General features: G+C 42.9%; 2 protein-coding genes across 6 annotated transcripts in view; both read left to right on the top strand.

Moving 5' to 3' along the window:
* cobll1b (cordon-bleu WH2 repeat protein-like 1b) overlaps nt 1-13,494 on the top strand; it is a 33,440-nt gene extending 19,946 nt beyond the window's left edge. For 4 of the 5 annotated variants that reach the window (XM_029256833.1, XM_029256835.1, XM_029256834.1 and 1 more), the window contains exons 3-13: nt 371-575; nt 1,516-1,741; nt 2,085-2,126; nt 2,236-2,333; nt 3,409-3,612; nt 4,768-4,891; nt 9,396-9,645; nt 9,871-9,959; nt 10,245-11,644; nt 12,327-12,497; nt 13,093-13,494. In XM_029256833.1, coding sequence (XP_029112666.1) covers nt 371-575; nt 1,516-1,741; nt 2,085-2,126; nt 2,236-2,333; nt 3,409-3,612; nt 4,768-4,891; nt 9,396-9,645; nt 9,871-9,959; nt 10,245-11,644; nt 12,327-12,497; nt 13,093-13,155 — 2,872 coding nt within the window. In that variant the 3' untranslated portion in view covers nt 13,156-13,494. The remainder of the gene's footprint in view (nt 1-370; nt 576-1,515; nt 1,742-2,084; nt 2,127-2,235; nt 2,334-3,408; nt 3,613-4,767; nt 4,892-9,395; nt 9,646-9,870; nt 9,960-10,244; nt 11,645-12,326; nt 12,498-13,092) is intronic. The other variant, XM_029256832.1, reaches the window with a different exon arrangement.
* Nucleotides 13,495-16,443: 2,949 nt separating this feature from the next.
* Nucleotides 16,444-20,515, top strand: part of grb14 (growth factor receptor-bound protein 14) — a 36,355-nt gene continuing 32,283 nt past the window's right edge. Inside the window, exon 1 of the mRNA XM_029256791.1 lies at nt 16,444-16,467. Within this exon, the coding sequence (XP_029112624.1) occupies nt 16,460-16,467 (8 nt within the window). The 5' untranslated portion in view covers nt 16,444-16,459. The remainder of the gene's footprint in view (nt 16,468-20,515) is intronic.

Below are 20,515 nucleotides of genomic sequence, written 5' to 3' on the forward strand. Positions count from 1 at the left end.
CTCTCATGGGTACACTGTTTAGATTTGTATTAGTTTAATCAATGGTAATTTTTTGTAATTAACTTATTCTTACTAACTTAAGTACTTTTTTTTTTTTTTTTTGCGGTGTCCATCTCTCAATTAAGGTTGTGTGGCTGGTTTGAATCTTCTACAGTGTGCCTGTCACAGTGGCTTAGTGCAAAGATTACAAGTCATTCACATCTATATTTGTACAAATCTCATAGCTACGTCTGAAGTAATAATTTGATTAGATATGAATGGCAGGCTGGATACCGTTTGATTTGTTGGAGCATATTATACCTCCCAAGGAAGAATACCCATGAGTCTATATCTTATAATCTCAGTTGTTTGCCCTACTTGTGTTTTTCAGCAAGCCCATGATGGACTTGTTGGTTATGCTCTGTGCAAAGTACCATCTGAACCCCTCCAGCCACACCATTGAGCTCATCTCTACGAATAGGAACCACATCAAGTTCAAGCCCAACGCTCTGATTGGAGCCCTAGAGGTGGAGAAGATCCTGCTGAAGCCCAAAGGTGCAGATAAGGGCAAAAAGATGGATCCTCATGTTCCCGAGGTAAAGCAGACCAATCACAAGAAAACTTCTGCCTTTCACTTTCACCAGTGTATTTTCATCTGTTTTGGATTATACATGTGTTAGTTTTGGTGTCCTTAGGGAACCCCGCAGTGGTCAGTGGACAGAAGGTTGCTCGTTTATCCTTTCTGTTGGGGTCTTTCTGCCACCTCATTGTAATGAACTTTCAAAAAAAAGTTGTCAGCACAACTTTTGGGACTGTCCCAATTTTTTTTGGAATTGGGGTTGTAGTTGTTGGGGGCGCGGTGGTGCAATGGGTTGGACCAGGTCCTGCTCTCTGGTGGGTCTGGGGTTCGAGTCCCACTTGGGGTGCCTTGCGACAGACTGGCATCCTGTCCTGGGTGTGTCCCCTCCCCCTCCAGCCTTACGCCCTGTGTTGCCGGGTTAGGCTCCGGTTCCCCGTGACCCCGTATGGGACAAACGGTTCAGAAAGTGTGTGTGCGTGTATGGGTTGTAGTTGTTTTAGCTTTCAGGTTATTGCAGAACTCAACCAGAATATAAGTCACGGGATGTCTTTGTTACTAAGCTTTTGCTGATTGTGAATCAGTCGACAAAGAGTTATGAATGGACTTCCAGTCCCAGTTGTGTTCCTAATTTCTGCTAAATTAATAAATGCAAATGTCAGTTGAGGATCCAGAGTACTTATTTAGCTGACAAAGATGTTAGCTAAATAAAGATTAACAATCATAAGTGATGCATGGTGTTACAGTGTGGTGTATCTAGCAGTGTAAGTCACCTTGGTGAATAAGGTGTGTGGCCTAGTAACACTACATAGTACCCATTCTAAGTCGCTTTGGAGAAAAGCATCTGCTAAGTAAATAAATGTAAATGACTAGTGTGAGACTAGTTGTAAAAAATGCCCCTTCAGTTGTACAGGTGGAATACTCGTTCACGGCAGCGCTCCTGTCCGGTTTGTCTACAGGCCACCGTCCGCCTTGTGATAAACTACAGGAGGACCCAGAAAACCATCCTGAGAGTGAATCCCCGGGTCCCCTTAAGAGAACTCCTGGCAGCAGTGTGCGAAAAGTGTGAATTTCAGCAGAAGACGACGGTCCTGTCGAGGGACGTGCAGTCGGAAGAACCTCTGGATTTGTCGAAATCCCTCAACGACTTTGGGCTCAGGGAGCTGTACGCAAGGGACGCGAAAGGTGTGAGCCTCTGGCGTAGCAGACTTTCCACAGAAGGAGATCGCTGTTAGGCAAGATGTACCATACCGCAGTCACTTACTGCCACATGTGGAGTACCTTTCTTGAGTCTTGCATGTGTGATGATGCTGGCAGTTGAGTGTTTTCCATTTGATCGTCTATCTCGTGCAGCCCCTGTAGTTCACTAATAGGAATAAATGATGGTCATTGGATCATCTCGATAAACAACTCTGTCCTGATATTAAGTCTTTGCAGAAAGAATTAAATGAAGATTTTACAGAATAAAGTGATGAAGGTTGCTTGTTTTGTGGAATGCTAATTACTGACTCTATTCTCTTTGAAACAGAAAATTGTCCAGTAAATTTAACATCTTCGGCAGTTAATCGAGGTAAAGTACGTCACTAACTTATTTTCAGTGTTCTGTGTTTTTATGGACGCAAAGTGAACTAACTTTTTTTTTTTTTTTAAAAAAAAAAACAATGCTTTTGCGATTTTAGAAGATAAAAGTCCTCAAAGCAAAGAGAAAACACTGAAGGAGAAGGAAAACAAAGGGTTGTTCAGCATGTTCAGAAGAAGCAAGAAGAGACCTGACCAGGTGTGTTATATAACTTACCGCTCTGTTCAACCTCTCGGAGGTGTGTTGCATGCTGCATGCTGAAGGGAGATTGCTGCGAGTAATTTGCAACTTGCACTTGGTTACTTGTGGTGCAGGGTTCGCCAATTTCAATCACGCCAATTTAATCATGATTTGAGTCAATGATTTTTTAAAAATCATTGATTTAAATCAAGTTCACTTTTTTTTTTTTCTCTCTCTGTCTCAATATTTTTCATTAACTCTTAGAAAGTTTATTTGGTAAAGGCGCTTGAAAACACCTTTAAATTATAGGAAACTAGCAGCACAAAGAAGACGAAGGAATTAAATGACATTACTGTATGTATTTATTAAATGACATGGACTCTAGGATAATTAAACCACAGTGTTTAATACACAAGTCAGCGTTACACAGCCTGTAACACATGAAAAACATGTCAAAAATTAAATTACACCACAACTTTGGACAATGATGCTGTCTGTTATAGTCCTTCATTCAGACACATACAGTTTTACTGCAAGTATGGGTGACTCATGGCTCACCCAGCTCAATGTTCTTGTAAAGGGCCTTGACGAGAAACACAAGTTTTTCTGCATTGTCTGTGCCAAATCTCTTCCTAAGTTTAGATTGGACAAGTCCATGTGTGCTCAGCTGTGCACACCTGCAGCGGATGCAGTGGCACAAAGAAGCTAGTTGACAGCACCCATGGATTCCGCATCATTTTTAACAGTTAAAATTGAACAATTCGGCACATTTTCAAGAAGAAAACAAATGTTTTGGAAACATGGCTTTTAAAATAAACATTTACAGTTATGGAGAACATTCTGGATTGAAAAAAAGCATCTGCTAAATCGGAGATGTACGTCGCTTGGGAGAAAAGCGTCTGCCAAATGAATAAATGTAAAAAAAAAAATAAATAAATCTTATTAAATTAAAAAATTTGACTTTTAAAAAAGAAAAAATTGCCAACCCTGCTTGCTTGTCTAATGCTTTCACTCAAAAGTTCCTTCACTCAGTCTTGACAGTTGACAGAGTTTACTGATTTACTGGAACACTTCTCGCTGCTTCTCTCTAAAGGTCGCCACTGCCAGCGCTCCTGCCTCCCCGGTCCTGAGCAAGCAGAGTCGGAGCACGGGCACCACCAGCTCCATGCCCTCCGACGTGCCCAAGAAGAGGCGTGCCCCACTGCCCCCCATGTTGATGTCGCAGAGCTTTCCATCCAACCTGAACAACCAGCACCAAACACACTCCCCACCTTCAGGCCTGTCCGAGGATGAGCAGGTGACAGCTTTTGGGAGGCTTCACTAGCACCTCACTGTATCGGAGAGAGATAAAGAGGGGAGACGGTTAAACGGCCCACTCATTTTGTAGCTGTCGCAACAAAAAATCCTAGAGCTGAATTCCACTCACGATGACTTCTCGCACGGTTTTCGCGGTAGGGAGGGTACAGAAACCATTGCCTTCTTCCACACATATCTCTGGATTCCAAAGAACATGTGAACTCTGCCCACCCTCAGATGGATTTGAACCTATGCCTAACCGCACAGGTCAGGCAGTGTGATGCACCAGTGCTACCCAAAACTTCGTTAAAGGGACAACAGAACGGCATCCCGCTAACTTGAAGGCACAATGTGTTTTGCTGTGCTGGGTATGCAGATCTCCTTTTTTTGTCTTTCCCACCAGAAAGATGAAATCAAAAATATTCTCCTTGGGAGGACAAGAATGTCACTTCCTGCTGTTTTTTCTGAGCAATGTTTGCAGCAATCTGCCCATCTGAAGGCAGGAATTTTTGTCTGATTACAAGACGGCATATTTTTGTGCATTTTACCCTTTCTCCCAGTTGCACAATTTTTAACGTTGGCCCCTCGAACATGACACTGCCACCCCACTAGGGAGGGCCGAACACGAACGCAAGCCTCCCGCAGTGTGAACGCTGTAAGCCGGCCACTTCTTCTCAGTTGACAAGCTCCAGCCTTCAGGGGACATGGTGCCACTTTCATCTTTGCACCCACGGTTCTGTACACTTCCATCTCGATGTACACCAACATTATTAATATTATTCTTTATTCAGCTGACCCCTTTGTCCAAGAGATGGGCAATGGATGCCAAATTAGTGTTTATAAGGTTGCAGAATGACCAGCAGAAGACCATCCAGGGTGAAGAAGTATTGCGAGCGGCACTGCGATGCTAGCACAGGATGTCACTGTGAGAGGCAGGGGGTCAGAGCCCAGTGTGTGTTCCCACAGCCGCTTTGCCAAAGATGAGCGGTGGAGAATAGAACTGAAATGCTGGTATTTATTCTGGAGACCATGTTGGTTTGTCTGCAGTCTTGAGTGACCGACTCCTCAGTAAAGTTGATCAGCAAATAAGATTTAAAAAGAAAAAAAAAAAAAACAAAAACAAGACATGTGAGATAGTGTTTTGATTTGTGTTTAGATCTCGCCTGGGCTCAGCTGCAGATTCCCTTCGGAATTCTCCCTGAAGAGGAGCAAGCGGAAGGCCCCCCCACCCCCCTGTGTGCTCACACTGGATAACACGCAGCAGGACCCCGCTGTCATCGGTTTGTGGTCTTTCTTCCTGATCGCCACACGCCCACTTCTACTGTAGCTCTCCGTATGAAATCCCTTCATCACAGTTATCATTACTACGTTTGCGAAGGTCAGGGCTTAATGAGAGAATCGGGTCTGACTCAAGCCTGCATAATGAACAAGAGCAGCGAAGGTCCTCTCTGTGATTCCTACTTCTTCTAAGTTGTATGTTTCGATGGAAAGGAAGCAGTGTCTGCAGTTTTTCTGAGGTTAAAGCTTGTCATACAGCGCCCCCATTTGAAAGGTAACGCCTGAGCGCCAATGGATCGCAGTGATGTCATAACGGTGTAAAAGAGCATCCCCTGGTGGCCAAGTTGAAGTACTTTTAGTTTATGTCTGCTGCAGTTTTTTTTTTTCTTCCCTGTGTAATAACTTTTTCATGTGGATATTCCAGAGAGTGAATTGCAGCGAAGTCTTTTTTTTAAATTTTCAGCAACAAATATCTGCCCTTAAACGAAAAAGTTGGTTCTCTTGCAGTATCAGCTTTTGAGGTGTTGAGCTCAAAATATTCTTGTGATGCCCGCTACCTTGGTTCTTTAACACGAAGCACACAGCAGAAGCGCGGATTGCAGGCTGTGATTTAATAACTGCCATTTCAGATTTTAATGACTACGGCAGAACTTGGTCTTGTGCCACCTATTGTTCCACTCTGCCATCGGGTCATTTTGAAAGTGTTGCGCAGATGGAAACGGCCTGCTCGTACTGCATAGCCGCAACATGGAAATTAGACTGGATTTAGATGAAAGGCAGAAACTGTTGCAGGTTAATTATTGCGGGGATATTTGGAGTGTGATGAAAGTCGGAGGGGGGGTTCAGACATTGGATAATAGCTGGCATGCATCCATTGTGCCAATTTCGCCAGTGTTGAATGCAGGATAAAGAGAAGCCTGGTGGCTTGCTTTCCTGTTTTTTCTCACAAGTGCACTTAAAATTCCTCCTGAAAGCTTCTCTACAGTATCTGCACTTTTATGTATTGTGGTGGCGAAATGCACTTTTGTTTACTCGGAGCTGTACGTTGCTTTGGAGAGAAGCGGCTGCCGAATGGAATAAATGTATACGGATAATTGTATAATTATAATATACATTATAATATTTAATTTTATTATACAATTTTGTATTGATTACATAGTTATAATTGTAATTATAGTTTCCACAATATACACAGATTTGTTACGTTCATCTAGAAACAAGAGTTTAATTTTCTGAGCATTTACCACTCCTCCATCCTGCATAAAAAGTATAATATTGCAGTAGGTCAGCAATGGTATAGTGATTTGTAGGTGTGTGCTTTACCCAGGCCTACATGGACACTGCTGTGTACCTGCAAGCCCAGATGTAATAAGAGCCCCTTGTAGAAAAGATTAAGGGTTTAGTTGTGATGAACTGGGGGGGGGGGGGGGGGGGGGTGTTTCCTCCTCTGCAGTCATCATTTCACCTGTGCTTTTCCTCAAAGATCTTTTCCAATCTTGTTTTTCTTCTATCTGCAGAGCTGAAGTCACAAGAAGAGAGCACCTAAACGTTCCCAGCTTGATGTGCCCTTTACTGTGCTGCCTCTCGCTCCTCTCCAAGCGTCTCGTCCCCGTGTGGCATTCTCCTGCTCCTCCTCCGCTATGTCCTTTGTGTTTGTCTGTCCTTTTTGTCTCATTCTTACTTGTCCATTTCTCAAGCTCCTGTATTCACGTGAAACGGCACTCTTGTTATTTGACGCGCGTGTTGTCACAAAGATGGCCTTCGTGGTTGGATTATATTTAACTCTAATAACTGTAGTTGTCGGTGGTGTTTTTATTAATTTGTTCATTTAATTGCATTTGTGCTTTGTTAGGGGGCATGTAAAGCTAAACAGTTCTGTGTCCCGTAGCGTAGGGGGGGCGTGACTCCGTCGATTGATTAATCGCGATTGTTTGTTTACTTGCCCAGGCCATGGTGACATCCCGCCTGGACTACTGCAACTCTCTCCGGTGTGACCTTCCAGCTACTGTAATCAAACCTCTACAACTGATTCAGAATGCTGCTGCACGAGTTGTGTTTGATTTGCCAAAGCGTTCCCATGTATCTCCTCTACTCATTTCTCTGCACTGGCTTCCTATAGCTGCCCAGATCAAATTTAAGAACCTGGTTATAGCTTATAAAAGCATCAATAGAACTGCTCCCAGATATTTACAAGACTTGATCAACCGTCACACCATAATCTGACCCCTTCATTCTTCCGCATCTGTCCGCTTGGTGGTCCCGTGCACGAAAGGTAAAGCATGGGGGTTCTCAGTTCTGGCTTCGTTGCAGTGGAATGACCTTCCCCTCTCACTCAGAACTGCTGAAACTCTGTCTGCATTCAAGAAGGGTCTGAAAACTCACCTTTTCTCTTTCTCACTTCACCCAAGATCTCTCCAGCTCATGTATGGTGTAAATGTTCATGTACCGTAACTTCATGATCATCCCCAGATAACCCTTTACACAGCCGCTACTCCTGTATTGTATATAAATGTTTGTGTACCTCAAAAAAAAGAAAAATTGTAGGCAGGTTATAGTATTCATCTATCCTGAGTTTTATGCACCTACTCGAGCGATGAACATCAGTGCATCAAGTGGAAAGTAACAAACTAGGTTTACTTAAGAATCACATGTCTGCAGCTATTTCTCTTCCTCAATGTAATTCACAAATTGTATTTCTCTGAGATGTACGTCGCTTTGGAGAAAAGTATCTGCTAAATGAATAAATGTAAATGTAAACTCTTTACAAATTAAAATGGTGTGATAAATGGTAGGGCTTGATCCTCCCATTAGATTTGATCTATTTTCCACCCAAATAGACCAAGTATAGCCTTGTCACAGAAAAGGTAGATATCCACGGGTTTTTTGTTGCGGATGCCACTACTGCCGTTACAAGCAAACTGTTTTGACAGTTCCTTACATCTAACTGAAGTGTTGTATGCAAATATTCATAATCTTTTGAAAGGCCTCCTAATTAATGTGGAGAGATGCATGTCAGTGGAACATACGGGATTGTCGGAGGTAAAACGGATCCTGGTAGCAGTTTGTCCAGGTACACCTGTGTCGAGTGAAGGGTCTGGAATTTCAAGTTGAGCAAGTCTGAATCTAGTGAGCTCTGCTGAGTACCTTGTTTTTACATGGTATAATAATTTTGATTTTGAAGAAGACCTTGCCTTGTTTTTTGGCAGATGGAGATTTTTATTACAATTGGATATTTTGCTCTGTTTCCATTTTACTCTTTTTCCACATCATGACTTACGTATATGGTTGCTTTTAATCACACAAATTACTTTATTTCACCTTACTCTACTTGAGTCCTTGTCTGAACCTTTTTGTTGTTGCTCTGAGACATGTTTTCTACTCTTTATGCTCAAACTGCTTTCATGTTCTCCCGGGTCTTGTTTTATTTTTCTGAAAATTTAACGCTACCTGTGATTTTTTTTTTTTTTCCTTGGGACTTTTAATTAAAGTCCTCGTAACTAAACATTAATTTGGATGTCATTGTCACTGCCTTCATTTCACAAAGGGAGATAATTTTGTGCTCTTCTATGTCCTTCAGTGATGTAGAATGTTCTTCCACTGCGAAGTTCTGCCAAAAAATCACTCGCAAAAGAGTCTAGGTAGACTGGCACTGTACCGTATATCCGTGCAGAGCTCTCCTCGTGCACAGTATTCCTTTGTGATTTGTGATCTCCTTTAACATGGTGAGCCGCTAACTGCAGGGAGAAAATGACATGGGAGATGGTTGTCAGGACGCATCTTAATTAAGTTTAATTCACATGGTTTGTAGTGCTTGCCAACTATACCTCATACTCCCAGGCATCTTGTGATTCAAAGGCTCAGGAAACCAAAACAGCCTCTTTTCAGCTGCATTATATAATGTGCTTGTGTTCTCCACAGTGTGTGTCTCTCCCTTTCCCTCTGATGTGAAAACCAGTGTCTCTGCTCACCGTGTGGGTGTTCGGACTGTAGAGAGGATTGCCGTTGGAGAATGGGCAATACAGTATTACTCACTGTATACTTTCTTTCCTTGTGATGCAGATTGTACAGTCACTCTATGCTCACTTCGTCAGAACCATTTTACTCTTCTTTAAGCCTTGGGTATCTGTTTCTCTAGAACTTACAGGCCTGTGTTCCAGCCTTCAACACTGAACCTGATTTGCTTTATAGCAGCTATATGCACGTATAATAAATGCCAAAAAGCAGAACTTAAAACAATATGCATAAAACACCTTTTGCATGCCTAGATAAGGACATCTTCAGGTTTCTTGTCTGTTTTCCAATTTTGTGCATGTTGAGATATAGGAAGAGAATAAAAGTCTGCGTACAAGACAGTTACCTGGAGAGTGTTTTGGGAGCCCCGTCTTTGGGCTCTGTCTGAATACTCTGTAAATACTCTGCTCTCCATTTCGATGTTCTGCCAGCTGTGGGATCTTTAAGCTAACCTTGCCTCGCTTTCTCTGCCAATGTTTTGCCACGGGACAACAGAAGGATTATCCCACAATACCCTGGAGGAGATCCATGAACAAGAGGAGGTGCCGTGCTCTGTCGCACGGGACTTCAGCGCATCGAACGACCGTCAGGGAGACGACGGCAGCATCAGCCTTTCTGCTGAAGCCTTGATGGATTCTGGGAAAAGCGAGCCCGCCTCAGATCCCACTGACTTTGAGGCGCTGAGCTCCTCGCCGTCGGACATTGCGGGGGAGGATCGGAAGGGTGATCTGTCCTCAGATGGCAAGTACGAACTCTTGAGAAGGATTCTTGCAGTTAGGACGTGGGATAATGGAGGCGAAACCCCTGAATCGTGTCACAGTAAAATCTATTATGTCACACAGTAAATGGTGAAAAACTTCTTTTTTTTTTTTTTTATTTAAATGTGGGTGCAAAAGGTTGTTTAAACCCATATGTTAGAAGGATTGCTTATCTGGTTTGCAAAATATTGTTTTAACTGCTCTTTTGACAGACTATCCAGGGACCCCGTGAGCAGCAGGGATTGCGCTGAAAAAATTCTGAATATCGAGGATCGTGGAATTCCCAGAGTAGAAAGTACAGGTAGATTTACACATCATTTTCACGAAGAATGAAATCAGTAAAGTGCCGAATGACTCGGCGCCTAATAATTCTATTTAGACAGCAGGTATACAGTGAAATTCAGTATTCTTTCCACAGAGAGTGAACATCGCCTTGGAACAACCAAGACATTGTTCAATAGTTTGCTAATGACAGCTAAAAAGGGTTTCATAGTTCATTTGAAGCAAATGTTCTGTAGCAGGGATTTTTGGCAATTTGGCATCTTGTTTAAGTACGTGTTTTTTTTTTTTTTGTCTATTTCTGCAGAAACTGCTGTAAGCCCAGCTGAACAAATGAGCGATCAGGTGGGCCAGCCTTGGGAAAATGGGCCACTTCTAAATGAGGATGCAGAGGGGTGCCAAACTGGAATACGTGCTCAGGGCCCTGCCCCCCCCGGGGCCCCCACACCCGAACCGACAACCCAGGGAGCAGGAAAGCAGGCCTCGAATCAGGCTGACAGCGAGGTGTCCTTTGGGGAAGGGCCAGAACAAGCAGGAGTTCCAGTGGAAGAGACAACGGCTTCCCTTTCTCGGCAGTCAGCAGGAGTCCACGCCGGCGTTGGGCCAGAGTCTTCATTTTCATCTGAGGAGACCCCTTTAGCAGAAATAGCCGTCATGAAGAAGGACATGGCAACATCCACAGAGGACCTTACTTTGACGGAGAGTCCGAGCACTTCCCCTCAGCCACGTGAAGGGCTTCGCAAATGTCCAAAACTGCTTGCGGCAGCAAACACTCCTGTGTATATTAAGGAATCTGAGCCTAAACCGAAACCATCCAACGAGCTGACGAGGGATTACACACCAAAGGTTGGGCTGACCACCTACACCATCACGCCTCAAAAGTCCCTTGAGAAACTGAGGTTCTTTGAGGTGGAGCTCACACTTGAGTCTTCCAGGAAACCGGAATTAGCTGCAAGCAACGCCGAAGCTGTAGACGAGACGGGTGGGTCGCAACTGGCAGAGCGTCGTCCAGAACTGCGCATTCCTGTGCCCGCGGTGGGCAGTGAGCTCAGCGGGCATGCTGACAGTGGAGCGGGAAGTTATAATGGTAACCATAGTGAGACGATCCTTCCTCAGACAGCCCTTGGGCCTGCTCCAATTCCTCGTGCAGACGACAAGTCCTGCAAACCTCCCTCTTCCTCTGCTAGAGGCCCTGAGGGAGACCCAGAGCTCCGGATCAAACAGAAGAAAATCCCACCCGCAATTAAACCCAAGCCGCTCTCGTTCCACTCACTGCAGCACAGGCGAACACCTGGACATTACGTAACCTCGGCAGCCATGAGGAGCGCAAGTGTACAGAGCCCAGTTGGCAGCCAGAGCCAGGCCCCGGAGCGAGCCCTGGACAAGGTGTCCTCCACTTCCTTGGAGCGTCGGGATGAGGACTTCAGAGAAGGTTGTCGGGGGAATCCCGGATTTGCCCAACCCCAGAGCGTCCCTGCCAAGGTGTCACCAACTGGGCTCAGCCTGGAGAAGCTGAGGAGCTTTGCTGCACCCCGGCCCTACACACCCGGCAACCCTTCCCGCTTCGCCCTCGCTGTGTCCTCGGCAGTCAAGAGGTCCCAGTCCCTCACCCAAGGGTCTAGTTTCCCTGCTCACCGCATGCATCCCAGCTGTGCACTTACTGGACCGTACTCCATCAGAGAGATTAAAGAATCACCCAGGAGAATGGTAGGTTAGATATATACTGACTGATCAGTGTATGAACATAATTGGAACTGGAAGTATGATTGTAGCTTATTTTGCTTGCAACTTCAAAGTCACTTTTACCATCAAGTCACAGTCAATAAAACATTAACGATATGTCCTTCAGTTTACTTTCAGGTTAGGTTCTGTAAAAATCTGATATGGTTATAATAAATTTTAAAACTGCAGAATAAGGCTTTCCATTTTAATATTTTTGTCAATTTTAAACTACAGTAAAGTTCTAACTAATTTACAATGACTAAAATAAAAATGCCTCCTCAAACTCCGAGTCAGGGCTGTTGCCCCAGTGTTGATGGATTGTTGACCAATTCATCCCATGTAGACATGCATTGCTCATTATCTTGTTATTGATCACCAACCCTGCCAAACACCAGACCAGAGCTGTAAACGCTGTGCAAGTGAGTTGCAAGGATGGAATTGTGAAAACCTGCTCTGCACTGTCATGTGCTTTCTATTCCAGGGAGCAGGAACGCAGGCCTTGAATCAGGCTGACACCCAGGTGTCCTGTATGTTTGTCTGCTCTCTTGCAGAATTTTGATACTTCTGGTGCTTTGAGAATGCAGAGTGCAGAGTGGACATACAATGCCGATCTCCCGGTGTCTGAACGCATTGTGTTTTGTGTTTTACTGTACCTCCTGCATGAAAGCAGCAGGGTGCTGAGGAGAACAGAGTGGTCCTGCCTCCAGACGTCGGTCACCCTGGCCAAGGAGCAGAGAGCGCTGTGCCTCTTGAGGCGGTGGGCACCGGTGAAGCCAAGGAGACCCCCGAGGCATGCAGGGGTGCAGTGCAGTGTGCCGCTATTGTGGCTGCATCAACAGTGAGTCACCAGTGGAAGACAATAGCATACAACCGCATTACTTCTGAGTAAAATCAGGCAGCCAAATCTTTTGTATGAATGAAAGTTACTGAAAAATGTATGACAACATGAATAATAGTAATGTCTCTCTATATTTTGCGATCAAAAAGGGGGCGCAGTGGTGCAGCGGGCTTGACCGGGTCCTGCTCTCTGGTGGGTCTGGGGTTCGAGTCCCGCTTGGGGTGCCTTGTGACGGACTGGCGTCCCGTCCTGGGTGTGTCCCCTCCCCCTCCGGCCCTGCGCCCTGTGTTGCCGGGTTAGGCTCCGGCTCGCCGCGACCCCGTTCAGGACAAGCGGTTTCAGACAGTGCGTGTGTGTGTGTGTATTTTTGGGATCAAAGTCCTCGAAAAAGTTTCCTTTCATTATACCTCCTATGTCTTGGGACATGTCATGTATCGTTCTTTTGTCAAAGTCACTCAGGAGCTCAACAAATCTATTCAGACACCACACATTTACCAGTAACCATCATTTTTTCTTACATTAATTGTGCTAGACAGTACTACCAAAGTAAGATAACCATTAAATTAAACGGCATTCTTAATTTATTTATCTGCAGGTGCCTAACTCATTAACTCCAATAATCTTCAATGGACGTTCTGACCTGAGCGGGTTGGAATAGATGCAGCCCTGTGGCCACCTGACATTGGAAGACCCTCAGTAATAGGCTTCTGACCAGGCTTTACAAATGACAGAGGAAATATTAAGCATAATTGGACCGCCAGGATTCCCACTGGAGTAGCCCTGCTGAAAACTATAGCCAGCTTTAAAGATGCCTTAATTTTTCTAAATATTTCTGTTAATATTTTAATTATTTTGTAATTCTTATTTTATGCAATATACATATTAATTTCAGGTCTATCTGGGGATTGTTGGTTTTTTTAATTTTATGATTTGTGTATATGTCAAGCATATGTTAATATTAAAAATACTCTCGTGTTCACTTCTTTTTTTAAATTATTACCATTAAAACAGTATAATTTTTGCAAATTAAACATATATTTCAAGCTAGAAAAAAATCTGAATATATGGTACTTCAATAAAAATGCACCTACATCACAAACCTGTTTTTTTGGATTTATTTCTCAACACCAACAACCGCTTTTTTTTTCCCACTTTGGATGTCCTTTTGTCAAAGCCTGCTGAAATTCTAAGATTCTTTTTTGTCTTATTTTGGCATTAGGGTCGACCTGCGTGTTGAAGTATGTTTTGTAGTGGCGCTCTCTGCAGGAAATGAAGACTTAATTTACTTTCCATTACTGCACTAATGTGTGCTTTGCTGTAATGTTTAGTTTTACAGTAAGACTCAGAACCTGAGACCTCTTGCCTGGCACTGGGCTGTACTGTGGAAGGTGAAGATCTGCTACTCGCTGCCATTCATATTCAGTCCTAGTGTAATGATGATAACTCACGTGTGCTCTTGGTGTCCACAACGCTATGAGCCTCACTGGTGTGGTTTACATACCCAGAGTGGTGCAACAGGCCACCGGCCACGTGCCCTAATGTGTCCCCAATACTTGTGTCTGACTTCACTAAGTACTCCTGCTAATATGTTTGCTCTGTCTAATACCAGACTGTTTATTATGCTCTGGACACCAGGGCTTTTTTAAAAAGCCAATTTTGCCCCCTCCCCACCCACTTTTTTAATCGGGGCAATTAGCCGTTAACCACTGCTTTCGCCATACTTATCAATAGAACAGCCTGACATCCCACCTGCGCACACTGGTGAGACTTGGTCACATTGCCTCCCTTCATATGGCTGAACAGCCTGCCTAATGAGAAACAAGACATTTACATTTACTCATTTAGCTGACACTTCACTCTAAAGTGACTTACAACGTCAAGCAACCCACAGTTATTTACCTAATAATTTATGGTTGTATGATTATTGAAGTTCACCGGTTTTCTACCCAGAATGAAAATGCATAACTGTCACAAAAGTTCTATCGACGAGCTGTTAACATATATGTAGATTAAATGCCTGGTTAATATTTTTTTCTTAAAATGTGTTAAAGGTTATAGCATGTCTCTCTTTAGCTTTATTTGACAGATCACTTAAAATGTTACTATTCTATAACACCCTGTTTACCTCCACTAGGGACATCTTACAATCAGGGAGTATTTTATTCTCAGTTGCTCAGGGTTAGGAGGTAAAATATGATGTAAGATTTACTCTGTGCTTTTATCTTCTTTTAATTAAAAATGCATTACAATTGCGGTCTCCATAGGTTGACGCTGTCTGTAATAGTTTAGGAACGGTTTTTGTTGTACAACCACTTGCTGCCTTTCCCCAAACTTGGTAAAGAAAAAAAATTGTCCATCCAAGATCACGAAAATTTAAGCACTCTTTCAATGACGTGAAACAAATGCTGTAAATGCAATAGCTTTTTTCATATTGATTTCTTTCTGTCTTGTTCTTGACTGTTAAATAGTGCTTTTTAGGGAGTTCTGTGTTATTGTTCACAGATTATTGTAAGGTGTTTTTATCCATGGGAAAATAAAGAACTGTAATTGCCAAAAATATTAGCATGTAGAAACATTTGATTTAATATTTTTCTTCCAGATTAGTCATTCTGTGTTCTGGCTCATGCATCTGATACACATCTACAGTTGGTGCTCTACTGTATAGATGATACTGTATAGTTCTGTGAGCCACATTAGAAATGACACTTATGATATAGGACAGATAAGCATCATAAAGTATTACACAATGGAAATGAAAGCAGTACTGATTAAATTCATGCAGTGAAAAAGCCATATGGCGGCTATGACCAGTGTAACATTAAAGGAACACTGTTTCTTTGAAGGAGGAGAAGTTCAAGACTTACTCAAATGTGGAAAATCTGTTCATCCTTCATCAGAAAAGTGGCCTCCTCCCATCATATACAATAGAATTACATGTGTTGAGCATTAGAATCGATGTAGTTAAAAACAGGAGTCGAGAAATAGACAGCAGGGAAAACATATGTGAGTCGAAGGCGTTAATTGTAGTGCTCCACTGAGGAGCTTTTATAGCATGACTTGGCATAGATAGCCTGCAGATCCTGATCAAATACTACACCCCATCAAGTCATCGAGAGCTCCAGCCATTTGCTTGTCCCACCTGCAAGAAGTCCAAAACTGAAAGTCTGTTGGAAAAATCTCCCCCTATCCCTCAGAACTGCTGAATCTCTCATAGCATTTGAAAATGATTTCAAAACTCATCTCTTCTGGACGATTTCTGTCCTGATCTCTGGATACCTTCATAAATTTTTTATCACCATCTGCTAAGATAATCTATGACTTAGTTATTCGATTCTCGCTATATACGCAGTTAATTGAGCAATGTGTACGACCAACAGGCACTATCACACGAGCAAGCTGTACGTTGATAGTCACGTGTTTGTATCTAAAGATCTTTGACTTCTGTTGAGGGGACTTCTTTAGACTTTGATTTGCATATTGCTTTGGAAAAAAGCATCTGCATAAATGACTACATTGAAATGTAGCGGAACGTTAATTACATTACCCAGTGCCCATCTAGAAGGTGTCTGGATAAGAACTGCTTCTACTGAGAAAAGCTATATTTAATTGGTGTTATTTGTGCATTCTACACAAATATTCAATTTAATTACATTGCTTTAAGCAGTAAGACCCTGCCATTTTCTCAACCCCATTTTAGCACTGGGATTAACGGAAGGCAGTAACTGAAGCAGCTGTTCTTGTTATTATATCTGTGCCATATGTGTTGTTAGCTTTGCAGCTGAAGTAACCAACCAGCATCAACAACCATTTGTCTTGAGCAGGGTCGTGGCGAGCCGGAGCCTTGTCCGGCAACAGAGCGAGCAAGGCCGAAGGGGGACGCCAGTCCATCGCAGGCACCCCAAGCAGGACTCAAACCCCAGACCCGCTACGCAGTGGATTCCAGCCAAACCCGCTGTGCCACCATGCTAAAGTAAGTATGATTAAGGAAATATTCACTCTTTAATAAAATAAACTGTGTTATATTTGGATTTTCATTCAAATGAATATTTTGATTGAACAATTCAGGTTTTTAGTCTATAGCAGTAAAGCTCATCTTGAGCCCTTTTGGTACAGTCTGATACAGTATATAGTGTTTAACCAGCCATTGCATTAAGAGACTTTTATTTTAATGAGTGAAAGAACATGCAAGGACCAGAAACGTCACCAGTGGAGTTGCTGAATGCAGCGCATGTATTTTTGTTTTGGACTCACTAAATATTTACAAATATGTCTGAAGAATCGTATGAGCTCATTAATTGAGCAGCTTTCTTAGAAATCCACAAGAATTCAAGACGGGACGATTAACTGAAATCCGCGGTGCAGTCCACGGCCTCGTAGAGCTAATCTTATTCATTGCATTTTCAGATCTTTCTAATGCTGGATAATGACCTCATCTAAAACTCTTGGGCACTGTGTTCATTTGCCTGCTAACTAAATCAGGCACAGACCATAACTGACAAACCAGTAAAATGAAGAATGTGACGATACTTGGCCACTGGCCCTTACTGGTACTGTATTTCTGTGGGAAAAGTTAATTATTATATTTAATTCCCTGTGTTAATTTCATAAGACACTTTGACCTGAAATCATTACCATTGATGAAACTGTTTATTTCATTTATATACAGTTAATAATGGTCACTTTGAACAAATCACATGTAACTGGTTCAGTTTGTGTTTGCTGTAGATTTTCCCTTTACTTTGTTCTGAAGGTCTGAAGGCAAGATGCCTGTCAAATGGCACTGGAATGTGGCCACTGGTGTAATAAACTGGGCAACGTCTGGCATTGCCTTCCTGCATTTTTCGCTTGGCAACAGGCTAAAGCAAATAGTGCTCTAAACAAGACAAACGACTTGACAAACAGCAACCTTACAAAGGCATCAGCATTTCTTTTATTCTCAAGGTGTCTGCACCTGTTAAAACAATCCACGTAGTGCTTAAGCATAATCCTGCGAGAAGTCTCGTTTAAAAACAACTGCACGCAATTTTTAGTAAAGAAACTGCACATTTATAAAGACTGTTCATGCAGTTCACACACCAAAACAAAATATTCCTCTGACATTTACGGTATATTTTATCGTTGCATAAATTCCATTTTTATCCAAAATGACAGTTTTGCAAATTTATTCAGATGAAAAATTCACTGGCGTAATCCAGGTTACAACGGCAGCATCACCCCCGGGTCTTGAACCGACAACCCTCAGACTGCTAATCAAGCTCTGGGCTTAACCATTTTGCTATTTTGGTACCCAGAATGCCTGCGAATATTAAAATAATATAAAGCAGATTAAATGGAGATTATGGTGAGCTCACTGTTGCTTACATTAATTTTTTTTTAAATACAAAAGGGTTGACATGGATTAATCCTGATATGAATTAACAGCTCAAGGCAGATCTCTGAGACTGGCCAGTTCATATTTCAGTAGATATTTCTTCTTTGATGTGGCTCAGACTGTAGCGCACATTATGCTCTCTGTTGTATGGCTATATGTATTCTCTTTCTTGTTCAGCTCCTTCCCAAAAGGACTTTCTTCTATTCTTGCATGAAAAATGTATGGAGAGGAACTTCCAGTAGGAGGCTACTGAGAACAACTCGTCATCACAGTCCAAATGAATCGTTGGTACTTTTTCAATGCTTTTTAGCGCAGCTTTTGCAAATAACTGTTAAACAACATGGATCTACAGGTCAGCGATTCGCTGTTTTCTTCAATCTTTCGAAGAAAGCTGGTGAAAAACATTTAAGAGATCACACAAAAGGAGGAAATGCTGCGCAACACAGTCTAACCAGTTTTCGGAGATGACTGTAAGCATTTGGATAGAATGAAGCGTAGAACACCTTTTAAAACTCCCTCGATGTAGCCTCGTATTGTATTTTCGCTTAAATGAGAAGGCTTTTCTCGTCTTGCCACTAAATGAATGAATGTTCATTAGTAAAGCGTGGGACGGAGGTGGTGCAGACAGGTCAGAATGCTTGCACTGGCGCTGTTAAAACAGTTGGATGTCTGCCCTACAAAGACATGTCTGACAAGTGTGAGTTCCAAACCACACAAGAGGCGAACAAACTGTGTTCAGACCTCTCCAGAAAACAAGGCAGGTGAGTAAAATGTTATTATGTAAAGAAGTATGCAGTTATGTTAATACACCGGCGAAATATTCCATACACCATGGTTTATACACATCTCATGAATTTATAAATGGTTTCTTTCTTCTAGCTGATCCGTGACTCTGTGGGCTACACGTGTGCGGGACGTCTAGAGGGAGTTAAATCGACGGCGCCGCTCGGCGTTTGGAAGTTTGCGCACGACAAAATGTACCTGTTGGGCTGAGCCGCGGATTCCTCTGCTATAGTGGTGGAAGTTATTGAGTTTCGGCATAACTGCCAAGTTACATAAAACTTTTTTTGTCACAAGGTCCTGTCTATTGTTACTCTACCAGCATGAGATGTTCTGGGAGTTTAGTCATGCATAAAAAGGCTCAAATAACAGTCCAATCTAATCAGCTGGAATGACTCGGTTTCTAAAGTGCTTCACCGATCGAATATGTGAAAGGAGAGGACGCCTCGCAGCCTCTGAACACGGCACATCGCAAGTCGTACTTCTTTCACTCTGCAGGTCTGTGTGTGTGAGTGTGTGTGTGTGTGTGCCTGAGTGTTTCGCTTTTAAATTTGCCATGGTTTTCCTGGAGGATCTCAGGTGATGTTTTGCCGCCGCTGGGGACTGAAAGCGCGGCCAAACTGTTCGCAGAGGCGCACCGGACACGGCGAACTGCTGAGACGCCCGGTGACGTGCCCCGTGCTTCTAAGGTGCAATTATGTTTCCGCACGTTGTTCTAAGAATAACCGTTTCTGGAGTTTCCATAAGTAGACAGCTGCTCAAATGAGCGCGTCTGAAAATAGAGCTCAACCGTACAGGCACCGAGAGTCAATCATCAATGTAGTAATTAATGTTCTTGCTGATAATCTGAATAATCACATCTCTCTTTCTGCTGTTGACTCAGGAGGAGATAAATAAAAATATGGAGTTATATCAATCAGCTGTGCCGTGCTTTTAGAAACCCACACCCTGTTTTGTTAGTGCGGTGCTGTCTAACAGAACGGTGTTGTTTCGGACTCAGTCTTATGGGTAGCAAGTCTTTTTTTTTTTTTTTTTTTTTTTTTTTTTTTTTTTCTTTCCCGACTTGCTCAAGTCATACATTCTCTCCCTGTTGACACAAACATGCTTCTATGTAGCCTAAGCTGTCCGAACAGGTTTGTGTGATTCTGTTCAAGTATTCAGCGCCTTGTTTATTTGAAACGGAAGAGGTCACGGAGAACCTGGTGCCACGATGAGTGGCTGTGCCATTAGAGCGACTCTGCATCACGTCAACTTTGCTTGCGATAACTACCCTTAGTACCCTTGAGGAAGGTACTTACCCTAAATTGCTCCAGTAAAAATACCCAGCTGTGTAAATGGGTAGATGATTGTAAGTAACTTAACATCGTAAGTCGCTTTGGAGTAAAGCGTCAGCTAAATGAATAAGTGTAAATGTAAATAATAAGGGTTAAGTGTACCACGCATTTATGACCGGCTCTGTTATTACGCAAGGCCCTCTCTCTAGTGCCCTCACTGTACTTTGCAGTCCACCGTTCAGCTAGCGATGACCTTTCCGGGCAGGATCGAGTTGACGAAGGCGTCCAGGATGCGCAAGTGCAGAGTTGCTTGCGGACAACGGGAGAGAATGTGGAAATGTGACATGACCCCCGGGAGGGGATGCGACCTCTTATGGTCAGATGTCATTAGTGGATACATGTGGAATGGACACAATGAGGCAGATTTTTCTCATTAGGGAGGGGTTCACAAATAACGTATGTCCTGCTTCGAATACTGTTGAAATAGCCTTATTACAGTTACATTAAATAACAGTGTCTTGAGAAAAAAATGTGTTAGCAAGGTATATTTAACAAAATCAGTTTTTTTTTTTCCTTTTTTTTGCTAATGCATA

This window comes from Scleropages formosus, chromosome 12 (genome assembly GCF_900964775.1).
Source record: "Scleropages formosus chromosome 12, fSclFor1.1, whole genome shotgun sequence".
Taxonomy (NCBI): domain Eukaryota; kingdom Metazoa; phylum Chordata; class Actinopteri; order Osteoglossiformes; family Osteoglossidae; genus Scleropages; species Scleropages formosus.